This window comes from Chiloscyllium plagiosum, unplaced genomic scaffold (assembly GCF_037043375.1).
Source record: "Chiloscyllium plagiosum isolate Xiang-an unplaced genomic scaffold, Cpla_swu_hap1 HiC_scaffold_36, whole genome shotgun sequence".
Classification (NCBI taxonomy): Eukaryota; Metazoa; Chordata; class Chondrichthyes; order Orectolobiformes; family Hemiscylliidae; genus Chiloscyllium; species Chiloscyllium plagiosum.
In genome coordinates, this window is record NW_028270174.1 from 2932571 (window position 1) to 2958113 (window position 25543).

At 55.7% G+C, this 25543-nt stretch overlaps 1 protein-coding gene across 1 annotated transcript in view; it reads left to right on the forward strand.

The window, feature by feature from the left end:
• Window positions 1–24644: 24644 nt before the first annotated feature.
• The window catches only part of LOC122539537 (uncharacterized), a 42141-nt gene continuing 41242 nt past the window's right edge, over window positions 24645–25543 (forward strand). Inside the window, exon 1 of the mRNA XM_043674502.2 lies at window positions 24645–24988. Within this exon, the coding sequence (XP_043530437.2) occupies window positions 24931–24988 (58 nt within the window). The 5' untranslated portion in view covers window positions 24645–24930. The remainder of the gene's footprint in view (window positions 24989–25543) is intronic.

Genomic DNA, 25543 nt, shown 5'->3' on the forward strand with positions numbered 1-25543 from the left:
CAAGATGGAATACACTTCAAGACACCATCTACAACACGGGCGGCACGGTGGCACAGTGGTTAGCACTGCTACCTCACAGCGCCAGAGACCCGGGTTCAATTCCCGCCTCAGGCGACTGACTGTGTGGAGTTTGCACGTTCTCCCCGTGTCTGCGTGGGTTTCCTCCGGGTGCTCCGGTTTCCTCCCACAGTCCAAAGATGTGCAGGTCAGGTGAATTGGCCATGCTAAACTGCCCGTAGTGTTAGGTAAGGGGTAAATGTAGGGGAATGGGTGGGTTGCGCTTCGGTGGGGCGGTGTGGACTTGTTGGGCCGAAGGGCCTGTTTCCACACTGTAATCTAATCTAAACAGACTCGAGGACAGGAGTGGCCCCAGTGATTACAGCCGCTCCTGTGGTAGCTCCCTCGGTGCTGGGCTGCAGCAGCAGCTTGGTTCTGATTCTGTTTCTCAGGTCAGACTGTAGGCCCCGGCCGGGTACATCCAGGTGGGATCTTGGGGCAGTTTCAGAAATGGTTATTCTACAATCTCCAGCAGCCCCTCAGTCTGGGGCAGCTCGATGTAAGAGCAACGCTGTGGATAAAGATGGCTGCTGTCCATCCACCTCATTGATCCCAAGGTGTTTGATCATGTGAGCAGAGGCAGTCTATTGAAAGCTCTGGAGAGGATTGGCTGTCTGCCGAGCGGCCTCCGTGTGCTCTCCTGTTTTCCTGACAACACAATGGGCAAGGGCAACGCTGACAGGGCAAAACCAGAGGCCTCTGAGGTTCACAGGCAGGTCAAACTGCTGCTCCCTGGCACTGTCACCCTCTGCCATAGACTCCTGGTACCTGCTGTCAATTTGTCTCCAGCTCATCTGCAAGCAGTGACTGTTATAGAGCAGAACAGAGAGAAAGCTGTTCAATGTCCTATCAGAGAGGAGTTTGGAAAGGTGCTGAGTGTGCCACACTGAGGAATACCATCATCTGCAAACAGACTGTCTCTCTGACACCTGGGTTTGACCATCACCATCCAGAAAACAACTTCAGTCTCCAAGGTGTTGCCACTGAACCATCATCCAGTGTGGGACAGTGTTACACTGGGCAGCCTCACACAGTTAAACACCACAATAGCCAGCAATCTGGCACTCAATATTGAACCAACATATGAACTGCAAAAGCTGCAGCTGCCAGGTCCAACTGAGTGTGTAACAGGAACAACCAGAGAGAGAGAAACCACAAGACGGCATGTTTGTCATACAAGAAGAGATTGGATCAACTGCACCCGTGTTCAATGGAGTTCAGAGGGACAAGAGGAAACTCACGGGAACTCTGACAAGCTGTGCATTCACTCCCTCAGCACTGACCCTCCGACAGTGCGGCGCTCCCTCAGCACTGTCCCTCCGACAGTGCGGCACTCCCTCAACACTGACCCTCCGACAGTGCGGCACTCGCTCAGCACTGACCCTCCGACAGTGCGGCTCTCCCTCAGCACTGACCCTCCGACAGTGCGGCACTCCCGCAGCACTGACCCTCCGGCAGTGCAGCACTCCCTCAACACTGAACCTCCGACAGTGCGGCACTCCCTCAGCACTGAACCTCCGACAGTGTGGCACTCCCTCAGCACTGACCCTCCGACAATGCGGCACTCCCTCAGCATGGACTGTCCGACAGTGCGGCACTCCCTCAGCACTGACCCTACGACAGTGCGGCTCTCCGCAGCACTGACCCTCCGGCAGTGCAGCACTCCCTCAGCACTGGCCCTCCGACAATGAGGCACTCCCTCAGCATGGACTGTCCGACAGAGCGGCACTCCCTCAGCACTGACCTTCCAACAGTGCGGCACTCCCTCAGCACTGACCCTCCGACAGTGCGTCACTCCCTCAACTCTGACCCTCCGACAGTGCGGCTCTCCCTCAGCACTGACCCTCCGACAGTGCGGCACTCCCTCAGCACTGACCCTCCGACAGTGCGGCACTCCCTCAGCACTGACCCTCCGACAGTGCGGCACTCCCTCAGCACTGACCCTCCGACAATGCGGCACTCCCTCAGCACTGACCCTCCGACAGTGCGTCACTCCCTCAACACTGACCCTCCGACAGTGCGGCACTCCCTCAGCACTGACCCTCCGACAGTGCAGCACTCCCTCAGCACTGACCCTCCGACAGTGCGGCAATCCCTCAACACTGACCCTCTGACAGTGCGGCACTCCCTCAGCACTGAACCTCCGACAGTGCGGCACTCCCTCAGCACTGACCCTACGACAGTGCGGCTCTCCGCAGCACTGACCCTCCGGCAGTGCAGCACTCCCTTAACACTGAACCTCCGACAGTGCGGCACTCCCTCAGCACTGGCCCTCCGACAATGAGGCACTCCCTCAGCATGGACTGTCCGACAGAGCGGCACTCCCTCAGCACTGACCCTTCGACAGTGCGGCACTCCCTCAGCACTGACCCTTCGATAGTGCGGCACTCCCTCAGCACTGACCCTTCGACAGTGCGGCATTCCCTCAGCACTGACCCTTCGACAGTGCGGCTCTCCCTCAGCACTGACCCTCCGACAGAGCCGCACTCCCTCAGCACTGACCCTCCGACAGTGCGGCACTCCCTCAGCACTGACCCTCTGACAGTGCGGCACTCGCTCAGCACTGACCCTCCGACAGTGCAGCTCTCCCTCAGCACTGACCCTTCGACAGTGCGGCACTCCCTCAGCACTGACCCTTCGATAGTGCGGCACTCCCTCAGCACTGACCCTTCGACAGTGCGGCATTCCCTCAGCACTGACCCTTCGACAGTGCGGCTCTCCCTCAGCACTGACCCTCCGACAGAGCCGCACACCCTCAGCACTGACCCTCTGACAGTGCGGCTCTCCCGCAGCACTGACCCTCCGGAAGTGCAGCACTCCCTCACCACTGACCCTCGACAGTGCGGCTCTCCCTCAGCACTGACCCACCGACAGTGTGGCACTCCATCAGCACTGACCCTCCGACAGTGCGGCACTCCCTCAGCACAGACCCTCCGACAGTGCGGCACTCCCTCAGCACTGACCCTCCGACAGTGCGGCTCTCCCTCAGCACTGACCCTCCGACAGTGCGGCTCTCCCTCAGCACTGACCCTCCGACAGTGCCGCACTCCCTCAGCACTGACCCTCTGACAGTGCGGCACTCCCTCAGCACTGACCCTCCGACAGTGCGGCACTCCCTCAGCACTGACCCTCCGACAGTGCGGCACTCCCTCAGCACTGACCCTCCGACAGTGCGGCTCTCCCTCAGCACTGTCCCTCCGACAGTGCGGCACTCCCTCAACACTGACCCTCCGACAGTGCAGTGCTCAACCTCCGACAGTGCAGCACTCCCTCAGCACTGACCTTCCAACAGTGCGGCACTCCCTCAGCACTGACCCTCCGACAGTGCGTCACTCCCTCAACTCTGACCCTCCGACAGTGCGGCTCTCCCTCAGCACTGACCCTCCGACAGTGCGGCACTCCCTCAGCACTGACCCTCCGACAGTGCGGCACTCCCACAGCACTGACCCTCCGACAGTGCGGCACTCCCTCAGCACTGACAATGCGACAGTGCGGCACTCCCTCAGCACTGACCCTCCGACAGTGCGGCACTCCCTCAGCACTGACCCTCCGACAGTGCGGCACTCCCTCAGCACTGACCCTCCGACAGTGCGGCACTCCCTCAGCACTGACCCTCCGACAGTGCGGCACTCCCACAGCACTGACCCTCCGACAGTGCGGCACTCCCTCAGCACTGACACTGCGACAGTGCGGCACTCCCTCAGCACTGACCCTTCGACAGTGCGGCACTCCCTCAGCACTGACCCTTCGACAGTGCGGCACACCCTCAGCACTGACCCTTCGACAGTGCGGCTCTCCCTCAGCACTGACCCTTCGACAGTGCGGCACTCCCTCAGCACTGACACTGCGACAGTGCGGCACTCCCACAGCACTGACCCTCCGACAGTGCGGCACTCCCTCAGCACTGACACTGCGACAGTGCGGCACACCCTCAGCACTGACCCTTCGACAGTGCGGCTCTCCCTCAGCACTGACCCTCCAACAGAGCAGCACTCCCTCAGCACTGACCTTCCATCAGTGCGGCACTCCCTCAGCACTGACCCTCCGACAGTGCGTCACTCCCTCAACACTGACCCTCCGACAGTGCGGCACTCCCTCAGCACTGACCCTCCGACAGTGCAGCACTCCCTCAGCACTGGCCCTCCGACAGTGCGGCAATCCCTCAGCACTGACCCTCCAACAGTGCGGCACTCCCACAGCACTGACCCTCCGACAGTGCGGCACTCCCTCAGCACTGTCCCTGCGACAGTGCGGCACTCCCTCAGCACTGTCCCTGCGACAGTGCGGCACTCCCTCAGCACTGAACCTCCGACAGTGCGGCACTCCCTCAGCACTGACCCTCCGACAATGCGGCACTCCCTCAGCATGGACTGTCCGACAGTGCGGCACTCCCTCAGCACTGACCCTTCGACAGTGCGGCACACCCTCAGCACTGACCCTTCGACAGTGCGGCTCTCCCTCAGCACTGACCCTTCGACAGTGCGGCATTCCGTCAGCACTGACCCTTCGACAGTGTGGCACGCCCTCACCACTGGCGCTCTGACAGTGCGGCACTCCCTCAGCACTGACCCTTCGACAGTGCGGCACACCCTCAGCACAGACCCTTCGACAGTGCGGCTCTCCCTCAGCACTGACCCTTCGACAGTGCGGCACACCCTCAGCACTGACCCTTCGACAGTGCGGCTCTCCCTCAGCACTGACCCTTCGACAGTGCGGCATTCCGTCAGCACTGACCCTTCGACAGTGCGGCTCTCCCTCAGCACTGACCCTCCGACAGGGTCAGGCACTCCCTCAGCACTGACGCTCCAACAGTGCCGCACTCCCTCAGCACTGACCCTCCGACAGTGCGGCACTCCCTCAGCACTGACCCTCCGACAGTGTGGCACGCCCTCACCACTGACGCTCTGACAGTGCGGCACTCCCTCAGCACTGACCCTCCGACAGTGCGGCTCTCCCTCAGCATGGACTCTCTGACAGTGCGGCACTCCCTCAGCACTGACCCTTCGACAGTGCGGCTCTCCCTCAGCAATGTCCCTCCGACATTGCGGCACTCCCTCAGCATTGACCCTCCGACAGTGCGGCACTCCCTCAGCATTGACCCTCCGACAGTGCGGCTCTCCCTCAGCACTGACCCTCCGACAGTGCGGCGCTCCCTCAGCACTGACCCTCCGACAGTGCCCACACCCTCAGCACTGACCCTTCGACAGTGCGGCACTCCCTCAGCACTGACCCTTTGACAGTGCGGCTCTCCCTCAGCACTGACCCTCCGACAGTGCGGCACTCCCTCAGCACTGACCCTCCGACAGTGCGGCACTCCCTCAGCACTGACCCTCCGACAGTGCCCACTCCCTCAGCATGGACTCTCTGACAGTGCGGCACTCCCTCAGCGCTGACCCTCCGACAGTGCGGAGCGCCCTCAGCACTGACCCTCCGACAGTGCCCACACCCTCAGCACTGACCCTTCGACAGTGCGGCACTCCCTCAGCACTGACCCTCCGACAGTGCCCACTCCCACAGCACTGACCCTCCGACAGTGCGGCACTCCCTCAGCACTGACCCTCCAACAGTGCGGCACTCCCTCAGCACTGACCCTTCGACATTGCGGCTCTCCCTCAGCACTGACCCTCCGACAGTGCGGCACTCCCTCAGCACTGACCCTCCGACAGTGCGGCACTCCCTCAGCATTGACCCTCCGACAGTGCCGCACTCCCTCAGCACTGACCCTCCGACAGTGCGGCACTCCCTCAGCACTGACCCTCCGACAGTGCGGCACTCCCTCAGCATTGACCCTCCGACAGTGCCGCACTCCCTCAGCACTGACCCTCCAACAGTGCGGCACTCCCTCAGCACTGACCCTTCGACATTGCGGCTCTCCCTCAGCACTGACCCTCCAGCAGTGCGGCACTCCCTCAGCACTGACCCTCCGACAGTGTGGCACTCCCTCAGCACTGAACCTCCGACAGTGTGGCGCTCCCTCAGCACTGACCCTTCGACAGTGCGGCACTCCCTCAGCACTGACCCTCCGACAGTGCGACACTCCCTCAGCACTGACCCTCCGACAGTGCGACACTCCCTCGTCACGGACTCTCCAGCAGTGCAGCGCTCCCTCAGTACTGACCCTCCAACAGTGCAGTGCTCCCTCAGCAGTGATCCTTCGACAGTGCGGCATTCCGTCAGCACTGACCCTTCGACAGTGTGGCACGCCCTCAGCACTGACCCTTCGACAGTGCGGCTCTCCCTCAGCACTGACCCTTCGACAGTGCGGCACTCCCTCACCACTGGCGCTCTGACAGTGCGGCATTCCCTCAGCACTGACCCTCCGACAATGCGGCACTCCCTCAGCATGGACTGTCCGACAGTGCGGCTCTCCCTCAGCACTGACCCTTCGACAGTGCGGCACACCCTCAGCACTGACCCTTCGACAGTGCGGCTCTCCCTCAGCACTGACCCTTCGACAGTGCGGCATTCCGTCAGCACTGACCCTTCGACAGTGCGGCTCTCCCTCAGCACTGACCCTCCGACAGGGTCAGGCACTCCCTCAGCACTGACGCTCCAACAGTGGCGCACTCCCTCAGCACTGACCCTCCGACAGTGCGGCACTCCCTCAGCACAGACCCTTCGACAGTGTGGCACGCCCTCAGCACTGACCCTTCGACAGTGCGGCTCTCCCTCAGCACTGACCCTTCGACAGTGCGGCACTCCCTCACCACTGGCGCTCTGACAGTGCGGCATTCCCTCAGCACTGACCCTCCGACAATGCGGCACTCCCTCAGCATGGACTGTCCGACAGTGCGGCTCTCCCTCAGCACTGACCCTTCGACAGTGCGGCACACCCTCAGCACTGACCCTTCGACAGTGCGGCTCTCCCTCAGCACTGACCCTTCGACAGTGCGGCATTCCGTCAGCACTGACCCTTCGACAGTGCGGCTCTCCCTCAGCACTGACCCTCCGACAGGGTCAGGCACTCCCTCAGCACTGACGCTCCAACAGTGGCGCACTCCCTCAGCACTGACCCTCCGACAGTGCGGCACTCCCTCAGCACAGACCCTCCGACAGTGTGGCACGCCCTCACCACTGACGCTCTGACAGTGCGGCACTCCCTCAGCACTGACCCTCCGACAGTGCGGCTCTCCCTCAGCATGGACTCTCTGACAGTGCGGCACTCCCTCAGCACTGACCCTTCGACAGTGCGGCTCTCCCTCAGCAATGTCCCTCCGACATTGCGGCACTCCCTCAATACTGACCCTCCGACAGTGCGGCACTCCTTCATCACGGACCCTCCAACAGTGCAGTGCTCCCTCAGCACTGACCCTCCAACAGTGCAGTGCTCCCTCAGCAGTGATCCTCCGACAGTGCAACAGTCCCTCAGCACGGACTCTCCGACAGTGCAGCGCTCCTTCAGCACTGACCCTCTAATAGTACAGTGCTCTCTCAGTGCGGCACTTCTGCAGTACTGACCCTCCGACAGTGCCGCACTCCCTCAGCATTGACCCTCCGACAGTGCCGCACTCCCTCAGCACTGACCCTCCAACAGTGCCGTGCTCAACCTCCGACAGTGCAGCACTCCCTCAGCACTGACCCTCCGACAGTGCGGCACTCCCTCAGCACTGACCCTTCGACAGTGCGGCTCTCCCTCAGCACTGACCCTCCGACAGTGCGGCACTCCCTCAGCACTGACCCTCCGACAGTGCGGCACTCCCTCAGCACTGACCCTCCGACAGTGCGGCACTCCCTCAGCACTGACCCTCCGACAGTGCGGCACTCCCTCAGCACTGACTCTCCGACAGTACCGCACTCCCTCAGCACTGACCCTCCGACAGTGCGGCACTCCCTCAGCACTGACCCTTCGACAGTGCAGCACTCCCTCAGCACTGACCCTCCGACAGTGCAGTGCTCAACCTCCGACAGTGCAGCACTCCCTCAGCACTGACCCTCCAACAGTGCCGCACTCCCTCAGCACTGACCCTCCAACAGTGCAGCACTCCCTCAGCACTGATCCTCCAACAGTGCGGCACTCCCTCAGCACTGACCCTCCAGCAGTGCGGCACTCCCTCAGCACTGACCCTCCAGCAGTGCGGCACTCCCTCAGCACTGACCCTCCGACAGTGCGGCACTCCCTCAGCACTGACCCTCCGACAGTGCGGCACTCCCTCAGCACTGACCCTCCAATAGTGCGGCACTCCCTCAGCACTGACGCTCCGACAGTGCGGCACTCCCTCAGCACTGACCCTCCGACAGTGTGGCACGCCCTCACCACTGACGCTCTGACAGTGCGGCACTCCCTCAGCACTGACCCTCCGACAGTGCGGCTCTCCCTCAGCATGGACTCTCTGACAGTGCGGCACTCCCTCAGCACTGACCCTTCGACAGTGCGGCTCTCCCTCAGCAATGTCCCTCCGACATTGCAGCACTCCCTCAATACTGACCCTCCGACAGTGCGGCACTCCCTCAGCATTGACCCTCCGACAGTGCGGCTCTCCCTCAGCACTGACCCTCCGACAGTGCGGCGCTCCCTCAGCACTGACCCTCCGACAGTGCCCACACCCTCAGCACTGACCCTTCGACAGTGCGGCACTCCCTCAGCACTGACCCTTTGACAGTGCGGCTCTCCCTCAGCACTGACCCTCCGACAGTGCGGCACTCCCTCAGCACTGACCCTCCGACAGTGCGGCACTCCCTCAGCACTGACCCTCCGACAGTGCCCACTCCCTCAGCATGGACTCTCTGACAGTGCGGCACTCCCTCAGCGCTGACCCTCCGACAGTGCGGAGCGCCCTCAGCACTGACCCTCCGACAGTGCCCACACCCTCAGCACTGACCCTTCGACAGTGCGGCACTCCCTCAGCACTGACCCTCCGACAGTGCCCACTCCCACAGCACTGACCCTCCGACAGTGCGGCACTCCCTCAGCACTGACCCTCCAACAGTGCGGCACTCCCTCAGCACTGACCCTTCGACATTGCGGCTCTCCCTCAGCACTGACCCTCCGACAGTGCGGCACTCCCTCAGCACTGACCCTCCGACAGTGCGGCACTCCCTCAGCACTGACCCTCCGACAGTGCGGCACTCCCTCAGCATTGACCCTCCGACAGTGCCGCACTCCCTCAGCACTGACCCTCCGACAGTGCGGCACTCCCTCAGCACTGACCCTCCGACAGTGCGGCACTCCCTCAGCATTGACCCTCCGACAGTGCCGCACTCCCTCAGCACTGACCCTCCAACAGTGCGGCACTCCCTCAGCACTGACCCTTCGACATTGCGGCTCTCCCTCAGCACTGACCCTCCGACAGTGCGGCACTCCCTCAGCACTGACCCTCCGACAGTGTGGCACTCCCTCAGCACTGAACCTCCGACAGTGTGGCGCTCCCTCAGCACTGACCCTTCGACAGTGCGGCACTCCCTCAGCACTGACCCTCCGACAGTGTGGCACTCCCTCAGCACTGAACCTCCGACAGTGTGGCGCTCCCTCAGCACTGAACCTCCGACAGTGTGGCGCTCCCTCAGCACTGACCCTTCGACAGTGCGACACTCCCTCAGCACTGACCCTTCGACAGTGCGACACTCCCTCAGCACTGACCCTCCAACAGTGCAGTGCTCCCTCAGCAGTGATCCTCCGACAGTGCAACAGTCCCTCAGCACGGACTCTCCGACAGTGCAGCGCTCCTTCAGCACTGACCCTCTAATAGTACAGTGCTCTCTCAGTGCGGCACTTCTGCAGTACTGACCCTCCGACAGTGCCGCACTCCCTCAGCATTGACCCTCCGACAGTGCCGCACTCCCTCAGCACTGACCCTCCAACAGTGCGGCACTCCCTCAGCACTGACCCTCCGACAGTGCCGTGCTCAACCTCCGACAGTGCAGCACTCCCTCAGCACTGACCCTCCGACAGTGCGGCACTCCCTCAGCACTGACCCTTCGACAGTGCGGCTCTCCCTCAGCACTGACCCTCCGACAGTGCGGCACTCCCTCAGCACTGACCCTCCGACAGTGCGGCACTCCCTCAGCACTGACCCTCCGACAGTGCGGCACTCCCTCAGCACTGACCCTCCGACAGTGCGGCACTCCCTCAGCACTGACTCTCCGACAGTACCGCACTCCCTTATCACTGACCCTCCGACAGTGCGGCACTCCCTCAGCACTGACCCTTCGACAGTGCAGCACTCCCTCAGCACTGACCCTCCGACAGTGCGGCACTCCCTCAGCACTGACCCTCCAATAGTGCGGCACTCCCTCAGCACTGACGCTCCGACAGTGCAGCACGCCCTCAGCCCTGACCCTCCGACAATGCGGCACTCCGTCAGCATGGACTCTCCGACAGTGCGGCACTCCCTCAGCACTGACCCTTCGACAGTGGTGCACTCCCTCAGCACTGACCCTCCAACAGTGCCGCACTCCCACAGCACTGACCCTTCGACAGTGCAGCTCTCCCTCAGCACTGTCCCTCCGACAGTGCGGCACTCCCTCAATACTGACCCTCCGACAGTGCGGCGCTCCCTCAGCACTGACTCTCCGACAGTGCGGCTCTCCCTCAGCATGGACTCTCCGACAGTGCGGCACTCCCTCAGCACTGACCCTCCGACATTGCGGCTCTCCCTCAGCACTGACCCTCCGACAGTGCCCACTCCCTCAGCACTGACCCTCTGACAGTGCCCACTCCCTCAGCACTGACCCTTCGACAGTGCGGCACTCCCTCAGCACTGACCCTTCGACAGTGCGGCACTCCCTCAGCACTGACCCTTTGACAGTGCGGCACTCCCTCAGCACTGACCCTCCGACAGTGCGGCACTCCCTCAGCACTGACCCTCCGACAGTGCGGCACTCCCTCAGCACTGACCCTCCGACAGTGCCCACTCCCTCAGCACTGACCCTTCGACAGTGCGGCACTCCCTCGGCACTGACCCTTCGACAGTGCGGCACTCCCTCGGCACTGACCCTTCGACAGTGCGGCTCTCCCTCAGCACTGACCCTCCGACAGTGCGGCACTCCCTCAGCACTGACCCTCCGACAGTGCGGCACTCCCTCAGCACTGACCCTCCGACAGTGCGGCACTCCCTCAGCACTAACCCTCCGACAGTGCCGTGCTCAACCTCCGACAGTGCGGCACTCCCTCAGCACTGACCCTTCAACAGTGCGGCACTCCGTCAGCACTGACCCTCCGACAGTGCGGCACTCCCTCAGCACTGACCCTCCGACAGTGCGGCACTCCCTCAGCACTGACCCTCCGACAGTGCAGCACTCCCTCAGCACTGACCCTCCGACAGTGCAGTGCTCAACCTCCGACAGTGCAGCACTCCCTCAGCACTGACCCTCCAACAGTGCCGCACTCCCTCAGCACTGACCCTCCAACAGTGCAGCACTCCCTCAGCACTGACCCTCCAACAGTGCGGCACTCCCTCAGCACTGATCCTCCAACAGTGCGGCACTCCCTCAGCACTGACCCTCCAACAGTGCAGCACTCGCTCGGCACTGAACCTCCAACAGTGCGGCTCACCCTCAGCACTGACCCTCCGACAGTGCGGCACTCCCTCAGCACTGACCCTCCAGCAGTGCGGCACTCCCTCAGCACTGACCCTCCGACAGTGCGGCACTCCCTCAGCACTGACCCTCCGACAGTGCGGCACTCCCTCAGCACTGACCCTCCGACAGTGCGGCACTCCCTCAGCACTGACCCTCCGACAGTGCAGTGCTCAACCTCCGACAGTGCAGCACTCCCTCAGCACTGACCCTCCAACAGTGCCGCACTCCCTCAGCACTGACCCTCCGACAGTGCAGTGCTCAACCTCCGACAGTGCAGCACTCCCTCAGCACTGACCCTTCCACAGTGCGGCACTCCCTCAGCACTGATCCTCCAACAGTGCGGCACTCCCTCAGCACTGACCCTCCAACAGTGCAGCACTCCCTCGGCACTGAACCTCCAACAGTGCGGCTCACCCTCAGCACTGACCCTCCGACAGTGCGGCACTCCCTCAGCACTGACCCTCCAGCAGTGCGGCACTCCCTCAGCACTGACCCTCCGACAGTGCGGCACTCCCTCAGCACTGACCCTCCGACAGTGCGGCACTCCCTCAGCACTGACCCTCCAATAGTGCGGCACTCCCTCAGCACTGACGCTCCGACAGTGCGGCACTCCCTCAGCACTGACCCTCCGACAGTGCGGCACTCCCTCAGCACTGACCCTCCAATAGTGCGGCACTCCCTCAGCACTGACGCTCCGACAGTGCAGCACGCCCTCAGCCCTGACCCTCTGACAGTGCGGCACTCCCTCAGCACTGACCTTCCAACAGTGCAGCACTCCCTCAGCACTGACCCTCCGACAATGCGGCACTCCCTCAGCATGGACTCTCCGACAGTGCGGCACTCCCTCAGCACTGACCCTTCGACAGTGGTGCACTCCCTCAGCACTGATCCTCCAACAGTGCCGCACACCCACAGCACTGACCCTTCGACAGTGCAGCTCTCCCTCAGCACTGTCCCTCCGACAGTGCGGCACTCCCTCAATACTGACCCTCCGACAGTGCGGCACTCCCTCAGCACTGACCCTCCGACAGTGCGGCTCTCCCTCAGCATGTACTCTCTGACAGTGCGGCACTCCCTCAGCACTGACCCTCCGACAGTGCGGCGCTCCTTCAGCACTGACCCTCCGACAGTGCCCACTCCCTCAGCACTGACCCTCTGACAGTGCCCACTCCCTCAGCACTGACCCTTCGACAGTGCGGCACTCCCTCAGCACTGACCCTTCGACAGTGCGGCACTCCCTCAGCACTGACCCTCCGACAGTGCGGCACTCCCTCAGCACTGACCCTTCGACAGTGCGACACTCCCTCAGCACTGACCCTTCGACAGTGCGACACTCCCTCAGCACTGACCCTTCGACAGTGCGACACTCCCTCAGCACTGACCCTCCGACAGTGCCGTGCTCAACCTCCGACAGTGCGGCACTCCCTCAGCACTGACCCTCCAACAGTGCAGCACTCCCTCAGCACTGACCCTCCGACAGTGCGGCACTCCCTCAGCACTGACCCTTCGACAGTGCGGCTCTCCCTCAGCACTGACCCTCCGACAGTGCGCCCCTCCCTCAGCACTGACCCTCCGACAGTGCGGCTCTCCCTCAGCACTGACCCTCCGACAGTGCGGCACTCCCTCAGCACTGACCCTCCGACAGTGCGGCACTCCCTCAGCACTGACCCTCCGACAGTGCGGCACTCCCTCAGCACTGACCCTCCGACAGTGCGGCACTCCCTCAGCACTGACCCTCCGACAGTGCGGCACTCCCTCAGCACTGACCCTCCGACAGTGCGGCACTCCCTCAGCACTGACCCTCCGACAGTGCCGCACTCCCTCAGGACTGACCCTCCGACAATGCGGCACTCCCTCAGCACTGACCCTCCGACAGTGCGGCACTCCCTCAGCACTGACCCTTCGACAGTGCGGCACTCCCTCAGCACTGACCCTTCGACAGTGCGGCACTCCCTCAGCACTGACTCTTCGACAGTGCGGCACTCCCTCAGTACTGACCCTCCGACAGTGCAGCGCTCCCTCAGCACTGACCCTCCGACAATGCGGCACTCCCTCAGCACTGACACTCCGACAGTGTGGCACTCCCTCAGTACTGACCCTCCGACAATGCGGTGCTCCCTCAGCACTGACACTCCGACAGTGTGGCACTCCCTCAGCACTGAACCTCCGACAGTGTGGCGCTCCTTCAGCACTGACCCTTCGACAGTGCGGCACTCCCTCAGCACTGACCCTCCGACAGTGCGGCACTCCCTCAGCACTGACCCTCCGACAGTGCGGCACTCCCTCAGCACTGACCCTCCGACAGTGCGGCACTCCCTCAGCACTGACCCTCCGACAGTGCGGCACTCCCTCAGCACTGACCCTCCGACAGTGCGGCACTCCCTCAGCACTGACCCTCCGACAGTGCCGCACTCCCTCAGGACTGACCCTCCGACAATGCGGCACTCCCTCAGCACTGACCCTCCGACAGTGCGGCACTCCCTCAGCACTGACCCTTCGACAGTGCGGCACTCCCTCAGCACTGACCCTTCGACAGTGCGGCACTCCCTCAGCACTGACTCTTCGACAGTGCGGCACTCCCTCAGTACTGACCCTCCGACAGTGCAGCGCTCCCTCAGCACTGACCCTCCGACAATGCGGCACTCCCTCAGCACTGACACTCCGACAGTGTGGCACTCCCACAGTACTGACCCTCCGACAATGCGGTGCTCCCTCAGCACTGACACTCCGACAGTGTGGCACTCCCTCAGCACTGAACCTCCGACAGTGTGGCGCTCCTTCAGCACTGACCCTTCGACAGTGCGGCACTCCCTCAGCACTGACCCTCCGACAGTGCGGCACTCCCTCAGCACTGACCCTTCGACAGTGCGACACTCCCTCAGCACTGACCCTTCGACAGTGCGACACTCCCTCAGCACTGACCCTCCGACAGTGCGGCACTCCCTCATCACGGACTCTCCAGCAGTGCAGCGCTCCCTCAGCACTGACCCTCCAACAGTGCAGTGCTCCCTCAGCACTGACCCTCCAACAGTGCAGTGCTCCCTCAGCAGTGATCCTCCGCCAGTGCAACAGTCCCTCAGCACGGACTCTCCGACAGTGCAGCGCTCCTTCAGCACTGACCCTCTAATAGTACAGTGCTCTCTCAGTGCGGCACTTCTGCAGTGCTGACCCTCCAACATTGCCTGCTTCCTCAGCACTGATCCTTCGACAGTGCAGCACTCCGTCAGCATGGACCCTCCAACAGTGCAGCACTCTCTCAGTGCGGCACTACCTGGGCGCTGACCCTCTGACTGTGCTCCTTCCTCAGCACTGACCCTCCAACAGTGCAGCGCTCCCTCAGCACTGACGTGGTTGGAGTACATGGAGCAGTTGAGCAGTGGAAAGCTCTTTATGATTAATTTGTTGAAGATTATATCAGAGCAGTCAGCACAATTCTGGGATAATGTTATTTTGCAGAGTTTAATCTTGTTGATGTGCCAAATATACACAGATGCCATCATGAATAGCTCCGAGATGTTTAATCTCCCCCTGTTGGGAAGCCCGTTCTGCCTTCTGTCTCGCATCTTATTTTTCAAGTTTTATTGGCTGCACAATGCTCATCAACATTTCACCAGTTTGTATGAAATTTCTCTCTGCTTTGTTTGCACCAACATTACTGTCTTCCTGAAACCGGAAAGTCAGGGATTTCAAACTAACATTTGAAATATGTATTCCCTTTGATCAGATAACCTCATGGTCATATCCTCTTTGTGATGAGGCTGATTGTGAGGGTCACGTCATCACATATGTAGCAGAAAGAAAGAGGCAATTGTTTGGCTATGTGTGAATGTCACATTGAAAGCAATGTTGGAGAATTTGGGAATATTTCTTGCAAGGGTCTGTGATTCTATGATTCGACGTGGTCCCTGGGAATGAGCATCCCATTAATCTGAAAATCTGAACCACTTGGATTTGGACAGGCTTGGATTTCTCAGCTTTGACATGTGTTGACCTATTCCTGACTGTCCACTATGTGCCACCCAGAGTTTCCATTTTAGATGGAAGCCATTCTGCCCTTCCCATCTATACTAGCTCTCTGAAAAGTGATCCAATTTGTCATACTTTCTCAATCTATCCTTGAATGTTACTGAGTTGATGGTGAAAAGGTCTGTTCCTTTCTTCTGGAGCACAGTCATTTGTTTGTTGCAAAATATTGGAGATTGGCAGATTGTGAAGTAACAGCCAAGATTGTTTATCTCTGAGCTGTTTGAGAATTCAGTGCATATCATTCAAGAAATCAAATGATAAGAGGCAATTAGATCATTAACTACCAGCAACAATTGTTAACAAGTTAATATTTCTATAATTCATCAATGTTTTTGTCAATAATTAAATTTTGTGTTTGTGTTTTAGTAATTACAATTCTTGTATACTTATGGTCTTGGTGTATGAACCTCGGGGAGACAGAGGGAGTGCAAATACACATGCAAGAGATCGCAGGTGCACATCCCAAACATCCCTTGGTGTGCTTCACTGGGTAGGTCCAGTGGGCGGAGGGGATGGCTGGAGAATGTTTTATAAATCATACATGTGTGAGTTGAGAAAAGAAAACTCATTTCACACAGCAATTAGTCAGGGTGTGGATGGCACTGTCTGGAAATGTGGTGGAGGCAAGTTTGACTGAGGCATTTAAGAGGGGCATTGGATGATTATTTAAACAGTATAGGGTTGCAGGGCAAGGCAAAAGATTGTCACGAGGTTAAAACACTCAGAGAACTAGTGCTGATGCAATGGGTCAAATGGCCTCTCCTGCATTGTATCAATTCTGTGATTGTGATTCTGTAACAAACTCCACAGTGAGCCTTGTTCACAGCTCACATAAAACCGAGATGAAAGAGGAGATTAACTGCTGCTGGGACTAACTCCAGGTAGTGTTGGGTGAATCACTGCTTATTTGATTTGATGATGAACAGACTATATTGAATGAGCCGGGACATTGGCCTTTGTCCTGAAATGAGTTTCCTTTACATTTATGAGTGATCTCTTTCATGGCTTTGGGATGGGGAGGCGGCTACTGAAAGGAAGTTAACACTTTTACCCAGTTTCTGCCTTTGTCCTGACCATAAAACTCTCACAAACATTCAGTCATTTCTGAGTGTGATTCCAAGGTTGAGATCGCTTCCTTTGGCAGGAACTGAAACATTCTTTGCTGAGGGGCAGATGATGGGCATGTGGTTTATTGTTCAGGTGGCACTGCACAGTGCCCACTTTGGGAGTCAGGACTTCAGGGAAATGCTTACCAACACCTCACACAGCAGATCCAATTGTAGCTGTGACATCATCACATGATGATGTATTCAGGATTAGCACTGAGTATCAGACAGATAAACAGAAAAAAGATCTCAAATGATAGTTGTCTAGATCTTGTTGCAATTGAACATGGACTGTTTCAGTATCTGAGGAAACTCGAATGGCACTGAACATTGTGCAATCATTGTCGAACATCTTCAGCTCTGAGCCGATGATGGAGGGAAGGTCATTGATGAAGCAGCTGAAGATGGTTGGGCCCTGGACACTACCCTGAGGAACTCCCGCAGAGATGTCCTGGAGCTGAGAAAGCTTTATTGAAAGAATGTCTTTAAAGTTTGAACTTATAAAACAGCTTTAATTATTTAAAATATAGAAAAAGAACAAAGAATTGTATAAAAGAGCTTGACATTTTTACAAAATGAACAACTCATTACAATTTAACAACTTATAACAAGATTCATCTTGCTTTATCAATGATTAAAATGTAATTGCAATCTTTTTAAAGATTCTTAAACTAAAAATTCTCCAAGATTTACAGCAATTGACTTGAAACCACAATTTAAACTTAAATAAAGCTGAAATGCAGCAGAATTTCAATAAATTTAAAAAGCTTTCAGAATGTAAAATGAACAATTTAATTTATGCAAAGGCATGGAGGAGGTTTTTATACATAGCCAGCAGGTTTAAAGTTATTGAGTTTTCAGAGAAACAATTGAGTTTGTCATCTGGGAGGGAGTAATTTGTTATATATAAAATTACTTCAGGTTTCTGCCCCCAAACCACCATCAGAACAAGTTAGCACTCTGTTTTATTCTGTCGGTTCATTAACAGACCATGTTATTCATAGAAAAAAGTGAAAGAAGAGACTAACAAATACAGAGAAGGCTGGAGAGACTCAGCAGGTCTGGCACCATCTGTGGAGAGAGAAACAGAGTTAACGTTTTGAGTCCAGTGATCCTTCTTCTGAAGAATATTCAATCATTCTGATAAGAATGTTAATAAACCCAAGTTGAGGTGCAGACCAATTGGAATCAGCCCAACTGATGTTTGACCACTCTTTAACACTCCCGGCGAAGGAGACATCATCGACTTCATGGGCTCAGAACATTGCTCACCCACAAGACAATCGTCATGACAGAATGTGTCAAAAATGTATTGTCAACTAAAAGACAGTGTAGCTGTCTGGGAGCCACTCATCCAGATCAACTTGGTAAGAAGATTGGAAACAGAAGGCTACTTCTGACAGCTCAGCACCCACCTTCCAGCAGACATTTTGAAGAAATTGGAGAGCATCCAGACATTATGATGTTCTGATGTCAACATTTATACATTCTCACGGTGATGGATGTGCTGGAATTAGGAGATCCAGCAGACCTTCCAGGTGTCAGGGAATAACATTCCTCATTAAAATGGATAATCAGTAACTTGTCCAACTCAGTGTAAACTTATAAAGTCAAGAGACTTGAGAGTAGAAGGGGTAGGAGCAGAGTTAAAATATGGTCAAGCATTGTTATTACCAGTTCAATAAAGGAAAAGGAAAGGCTGCTTGGAGATATTGTGTATCGGAATTGGTCTGAAAGGGTCCCCCAACTGGGATATGTACAATTGTTTTAGTTGTCTGTCATAGGTGTTCCAGTCTGTGAGTCTGAGCTGTACTGTCAACAACCATGGAACATAACTTCCCCTGCTATCTCTTGGGAGATACTCATGGTTTCCAGCAGGATAACAGAGTTACTCAGTCTTATCATAATGTAGCCTCTTGTGTTAACATTATATAATAAACTGCTTTTAGTGGCCTATCCTTCACACTGAACACTGACCTGTAGATTAGTTTTAGAAGAAGGATTGGTGGCTGCATAATTTCCCAAAGATGTTTCCAGCAAAATCAGCTGCAGGATTCTTAAAGGAACCTTTGACCAATCCCAGTTAGAGTGTCTTCCACATTCTCAGCACTCACTCAGGCAAGAAATGTCTCACACATTTCCTAACAGCCTTATTCAAATGATGTTGAGAAACCTGAATGTATCAGTCAGGATAATTAATTACTGCTGGTCTGGATTATTGCCGAATTTATTGTTGAAGTTCATGTCTTCACGGTTTTTTGGGGGAGGTGATGGTTTTGAACCTTTGATTTATTCACTGTCTGGTTTGGAAATGGGCCTGGTAATCAAAACTAGTCATTTGATGCCATATCAGCTGATATCACAAATTGATTCCACGTTGGAAATGGCACATGGTCATTCGAAGATGACAGTAAATAAATCCTCTCTAGCATTGAGGAGTTAAACATTCAGGTGAAGATATTGACATTGTTGATGTGCTCTGAGATCCTCATGTTTTAAGCAGGATGTGTTCACATCCACACCAAGGCACTGTGGTGGGGACTCCTATGTTTATTAGGTTCATGTCATTAAACCAATAGACTCCAAACAATGGAAAACGCAGCTTTGTAAAAAGTCACACTTGACTTCTTTTGAATTCTCTCAATTCTTCAATTTGAAATGAAATAAAGGGATTGAACTTTCAGGAACCTTATTCTTTAATAGGCAAAAGATGTTGGTTAGAACGGTAATTCTGTTCAAAGACTCAAAAAACCTTTTAGACACTTCCAATGCTGTGGGATGTGTGTTTATTCTCTCAGATATTATTATTCCTCGTGTGCGGAGATTCCTCGACAAAGTGATTGATGTCCTACCCTTAGCCAATACTGATTGGTCAGTGACTGAAGTGTGGGCAGGTAATTTCAATGAAAATCATGAATCATCTTCAGGAAACAAAATCAATGGTTGTTGAGAAATGTTAATGTGATGCTCATCATTAATATTTAATTTAGAAAGAAGCACAATACCTTTATGTGTGACAATTGTCCCAAGTCTCCCTGGGAGAGTTGGTAATCGAGGTTGGCAAATTACGTGGGAATATTGACGTTGGCTATCCCTGAAACAGAAGGGTAACTGTAACCACTTGTCCGATGTGAGAGAAGGGCACATCATGTTCAGCTGCATTCAGGGAGTTGCCTGGAGCCCAGCTTGAAATGTTCTCTCAGATACTGGACAAAGAAGCAAGTTCACAAATAGCCTGTCACAACCAGTTCTCTCTTTGTTCATAGTTTGATCAGCGTTGCTGCACTCCCAGGGCCCATCACCACTTTGGAGACGACATAACCTGAATGATAATCACGTCTGATTTCCTCAGAACTTTGCAAATACAAATCAAACTTAAAGAAACAACATGTTCTCTTGACACCACAAAAAAAAGATTAAATTTCCAGCAACACTGATTCAATGGGGAGCACCTGACCCAGTGAGAGCATCCAATAGGAGCACTCCCTCAGCATTGACCCGCCGACAGTGCGGCACTGCCTCAGCACTGACCCTCCGACAGTGCGGCACACCCTCAGCACTGACCCTCCGACAGTGCGGCACACCCTCAGCACTGACTGTCCCATAATTCGGCACTCCCTCAGTACTGATTCTCTGACAATGCGGCATTCCCTCAGCACTGACCCTCCAATAGTGCAGCACTCCCTCAGCACTGACCTTCCAACAGTGCGAAGCCCCCTCAGCATTGACCCTCCGACAGTGCAGCACTCCCTCAGCACTGACCTTCCAACAGTGCGAAGCCCCCTCAGCATTGACCCTCCGACAGTGCAGCACTCCCTCAGTACTGACCCTTCCATAATTCGGCACTCCCTCAGCACAAACACTTTGACAGTGCGGCACTCCCTCAGCACTGACCCTCCGACAGTGCAGCATTCCCTCAGCACTGACCCTCCGACAGTGAGGCACTCCCTCAGCACTGACACTCTGACAGTGCGGCACTCCCTCAGCACTGACCCTCCGACAGTGCAGCATTCCCTCAGCACTGACCCTCCGACAGTGAGGCACTCCCTCAGCACTGACACTCTGACAGTGCAGCATTCCCTCAGCACTGACCCTCCGACAGTGCGGCACTCCCTCAGCACTGACCCTCCGACAGTGCGGCACTCCCTCAGCACTGACCCTCCGACAGTGCAGCATTCCCTCAGCACTGACCCTCCGACAGTGAGGCACTCCCTCAGCACTGACACTCTGACAGTGCGGCACTCCCTCAGCACTGACCCTCCGACAGTGCAGCATTCCCTCAGCACTGACCCTCCGACAGTGAGGCACTCCCTCAGCACTGACACTCTGACAGTGCAGCATTCCCTCAGCACTGACCCTCCGACAGTGCGGCACTCCCTCAGCACTGACCCTCCGACAGTGCGGCACTCCCTCAGCACTGACCCTCCGACAGTGTGGCACCCACTCAGTACTGACCCTCCAACAGTGCGGCGCTCCCTCAGCACTAACCCTCCGACAGTGTGGCACTCCCTCAGTACTGACCCTCCGACAGTGTGGCACTCCCTCAGCACTGATCCCCCGACAGTGCGGCACTCCCTCAGGACTGACCCTCCAACAGTGTGGCATTCCCTCAGCACTGACACTCTGACAGTACGGCACTCCCTCAGCACTGACCCTCCAACAGTGCAGCATTCCCTCAGTACTGACCCTCCGACAGTGAGGCACTCCCTCAGCACTGACCCTCTGACAGTGCGGCACCCCCTCAGCACTGACCCTCCGACAGTGCGGCACTCCCTCAGCACCGACCCTCCGACAGTGCGGCACTCCCTCAGCACTGACCCTCCGACAGTGCAGCACTCCCTCAGCACCGACTCTCCGACAGTGCGGCACTCCCTCAGCACCGACCCTCCGACAGTGCAGCACTCCCTCAGCACCGACTCTCCGACAGTGCGGCACTCCCTCAGCACCGACCCTCCGACAGTGCAGCACTCCCTCAGCACCGACCCTCCGACAGTGCGGCACTCCCTCAGCACCGACCCTCCGACAGTGCAGCACTCCCTCAGCACCGACCCTCCGACAGTGCGGCACTCCCTCAGCACTGACCCTCCGACAGTGCGGCATTCCCTCAGCACTGACCGTCTGACAACATTCCACCAATAATACCGCAGACTGATGTTCCCTTAGCCAAGCTCTTCCAATACTGTTACAACACTGGCTTCAGTTTCCTTGCGATGCAGGCGTAGTGTCCCTCCTTCTTAGCCAGAAGGCTCCGGTTTAAGTCTTCGCTGAGATGTGTAAAAATATGTCCAAATTGGTTAAAATACTCCCGCAATTTGCAAAGTGTCGATAATATGGAAAATTGTGCATGTGTATTCTGGATTATTCGCAATAACCATCCCATCAGTCTACTCCAGATCATCATGAACGTGATGGACGGTGTCATCAACAGGGCTATCTGGCAGCACCAGCTCAGCTATAACCTGCTCAGTGATGCCCAGTTTGGGTTCCACCAGGGCCACTCAGCTCCTGACCTCATTCCAGCCCTGGTCCAAACATGGACAAAAGGGTTGAATTCCAGAGGTGAGGGGAGTGTGACAGCTCTTGGCATCAAGGAACCCTGGCAAAACTGGAATCAATGGGTATCAGGGGAAAACTCTCCACTGGTTACAGTCATACCCGGAGTATAGAAAGCTGGTTGTGGTTGTTGGAGGGTCGGTCATCTTAGCTCCAGACATTTCTTCAGGAGTTCCTCAGGGTAGTGTCCTAGGCCCAACCATCTTCAGCTGCTTCATCAATGACCTTCCCTCCAACATAAGGTCGGAAATGAGGATGTTCACTGATGATTGAACAATGTTCAGCACCATTCATGACTCCTCAGATACTGAAGCAGTCCATGTTCAAGTGCATCAAGATCTGAACAATATCCAGGCTTGGGGCTGACAAGTGGTAAGTAACATTCACACCTCACAACTGCCAGACAATGACCATCTCCAATAAGAGAGCTCCCAATTATTGTTTAGGGCATAAGCCCTTCTTCAGGATTCCTGAAGAGGGGCTTATACCCGAAACGTCGATTCTCCTGTTCCCTGGATGCTGCCTGACCTGCTGCGCTTTTCCAGCAACACATTTTCAGCTCTGATCTCCAGCATCTGCAGACCTCACTTTCTCCTCCCAATTATTGGCCCATCATTCAATGGCATGATCTTAATGAACTCCCACTTTCAACATTGTGTGTTTACCATGGAACAGAAACTCATCTAAACTTGAATGATTTATTTTCACTTGCATTCTCCAGTGAAAAATATAGTAAAATTAGTGAGAAGCTTCAACTGTCATCACACTCTGGTGCCATTTTGAATAGTGTAAGAATAAAAAGGATCAAGAGATATAAGAGAGAGTTCTGAGCCCTGAGTCAGCTCACCAACGTGGGAGATGACAGTTTCGGCGTCACCACTGGTCCACCTTACCAACACTGCTGCCACCCAGTCCCATACTGAATCCACCCTTGGCCCATAACCAGGAGACCCTTACATTGCTCCAGCCTTGACGAGGCCAGAAGGTCCCTCCTCCAGGTATAACGCAACCAGGGGACCCTGACCACTGCCAGGCCGGGTCACTGCCACACTAAGAGACCTGCTCCAGCCGTCCTCCTCCGAGATGTCACCTCGCCGCTGCTGCCTCCCCAATCACTGGAGGAGCTTTGCCCACTGTCACCGCCAGCCCTGGGTGCCAGGAGGACATCCCCTGCTGCTGCCATCCTTGCCCCTGATTGTCAGGAGGCCGCTGCTGCTCCATGCAGGCCAGGCCAATGCTGCTGGCCGACCCACCAAAGAAAAGAAAAATGAAAGAAAGGAAAAAATAAAAAGAGCAGATGTAAAAAGAAAAAAATAAGGAAGTGAGCATCTGGGAGCAGATAAGGCCCAGGCAAGAGCCCACATCCTGCCCTGCTGCTCCATTACTGTCCTGCAGAGGCTGGGGATACTGCAGAGCATAACTCCCCTCCTGACTCCCCAAAGCCTGTCCCACCATCTACAAGGCACAACTCAGGAATGTGTTGGAATACTGCCCACTTGCCTGGATGGGGGCAGCTCCAACATCACTCAAGAAGCTTGACACCATCCAGGACAAAGCAGCCGCTTGATTGACACCACATCCACAAACATTATCACTGATGCTCAGTAGCAGCAGTGTGTACCATCTATAAGATGGTCTGCAGAAATTCACCAACGATCCTCAGACAGCACCTTCCAAACCCACGGCCACATCCATCAAGAAGGGCATGGGCAGCAGATACATGGGAACACCACCCCCTGCAAGTCCCCCTCCAAGCCACTCGCCATCCTGACTTGGAAATATATCACCATTCCTTCAATGTCACTGAGTCAGAATCCTGGAATCCCCTCCCTAAGGGCATTGTGGATCAACCCACAGCACATGGACTGCAGTGGTTCAGGAAGGCAGCTCACCCCCACCTTCTCAAGGGGCAACTAGGGACGGGGCAATAAATGCTGGGCCCAGCTAGTGATACTCATGACCCAAAATTAAATTTTAAAACAATCCCTCTGACCGTGCGGACACATTGCCCTGGAAATGTCAGTCTGGGTTATGTACTGAAATTTCTGGAGTTAATTTGAACATTGTAACAATTAAGCTAAAGTCTCTGTTCAACCTGAAAATGAATCCTGTGTATCTGTGTTTTTGGAAAAGCTATGGGCTGTGTCAAAGTGATAGTTTCTGCTCTGCTACATCAGGGCTGATGTCTGAAGCCAAGTGCATTCATTCTGTCATTCTCTGCATTCAGAAAGGCCCAAGCTCAATCTTTTCCAACTCATTAGATCCAGACACGATCCATAAACCCAGGGTCTAATTGCTCAGACCCTTGACGTGCTGATAATTTTTAGACATTACAGACAGCTGACGTTTCTGAGTTTATGATGGAATTGGCTGCTGGGCCGGGTTTGAAGTTGGCATTCTATAGTTTGACTGGGACAATTCTTTGTGCAGCTTTCTGATTTTTATTTATAAAGGAGTGGTGCGCAGTATCCTGACTAATCTGTTACAAATTGTCAAAAACAAAATTTCCCTTTGGCTGAGTTTCAGTCAGGTTGCAGAGATTTCCTGCCGTTTATCAGAGGAAATTCTGAAATAGCCAGCAGTGTTTATTCCCTGGTGCTGGTTAAAACCTTTTCTATGGAATCGGAAAGAAAACAATGAGAACAAGACCCCTGGATAAGGACGGGGCAATATGAGGTCTCCACTTGGATCTGCTCTTTTGCTACATCTTTTTTGCCGCAGTTTTGCCGGTAAGAGATGTTCCTTTTTTTCAGGATTCAGAGAGGCTGGTGGCTCTTGGTTAAATTAATGTCGAGTGGCTTATACAGTGGAACCCGGTCAGATGTTCATGGTCTCAAAGGGCAAAACTGAGAATTGTTTCCAGATACAGACCAGGTCCTGGCAAGAAGCTGCTTGGATTGACCCTTTTTCACTGTGTTATCTACACAGGAAGGTCACAGTCAGTGGGCAGTCAGTGCTTACTTCATTATCTGTTAGACAATATTGAAAATGAAGTTACCATGAAGATTAGTACAATGCCGTTCAGTCTGATCATAACGATCCTCACATAACTCTCCTGGTATTGGGACACTATGTTCCTGTTAGGGTGAAGGGCAAGGCTGGATAACGAGAGAAACTGAAGGAAACATATGTCAGGTACAGACAGCAAGGGTTGAGTAAATCCTGAGTAGAGTATAAAGGCAGTAGGAGTATACACAAGAGGGAAATCAGGAGGGCAAAAAGGGGACATGAGATTGCTCTGGCAAATAGGGTTAAGGAGAATCCAAAGGGTTTCTATAAATATA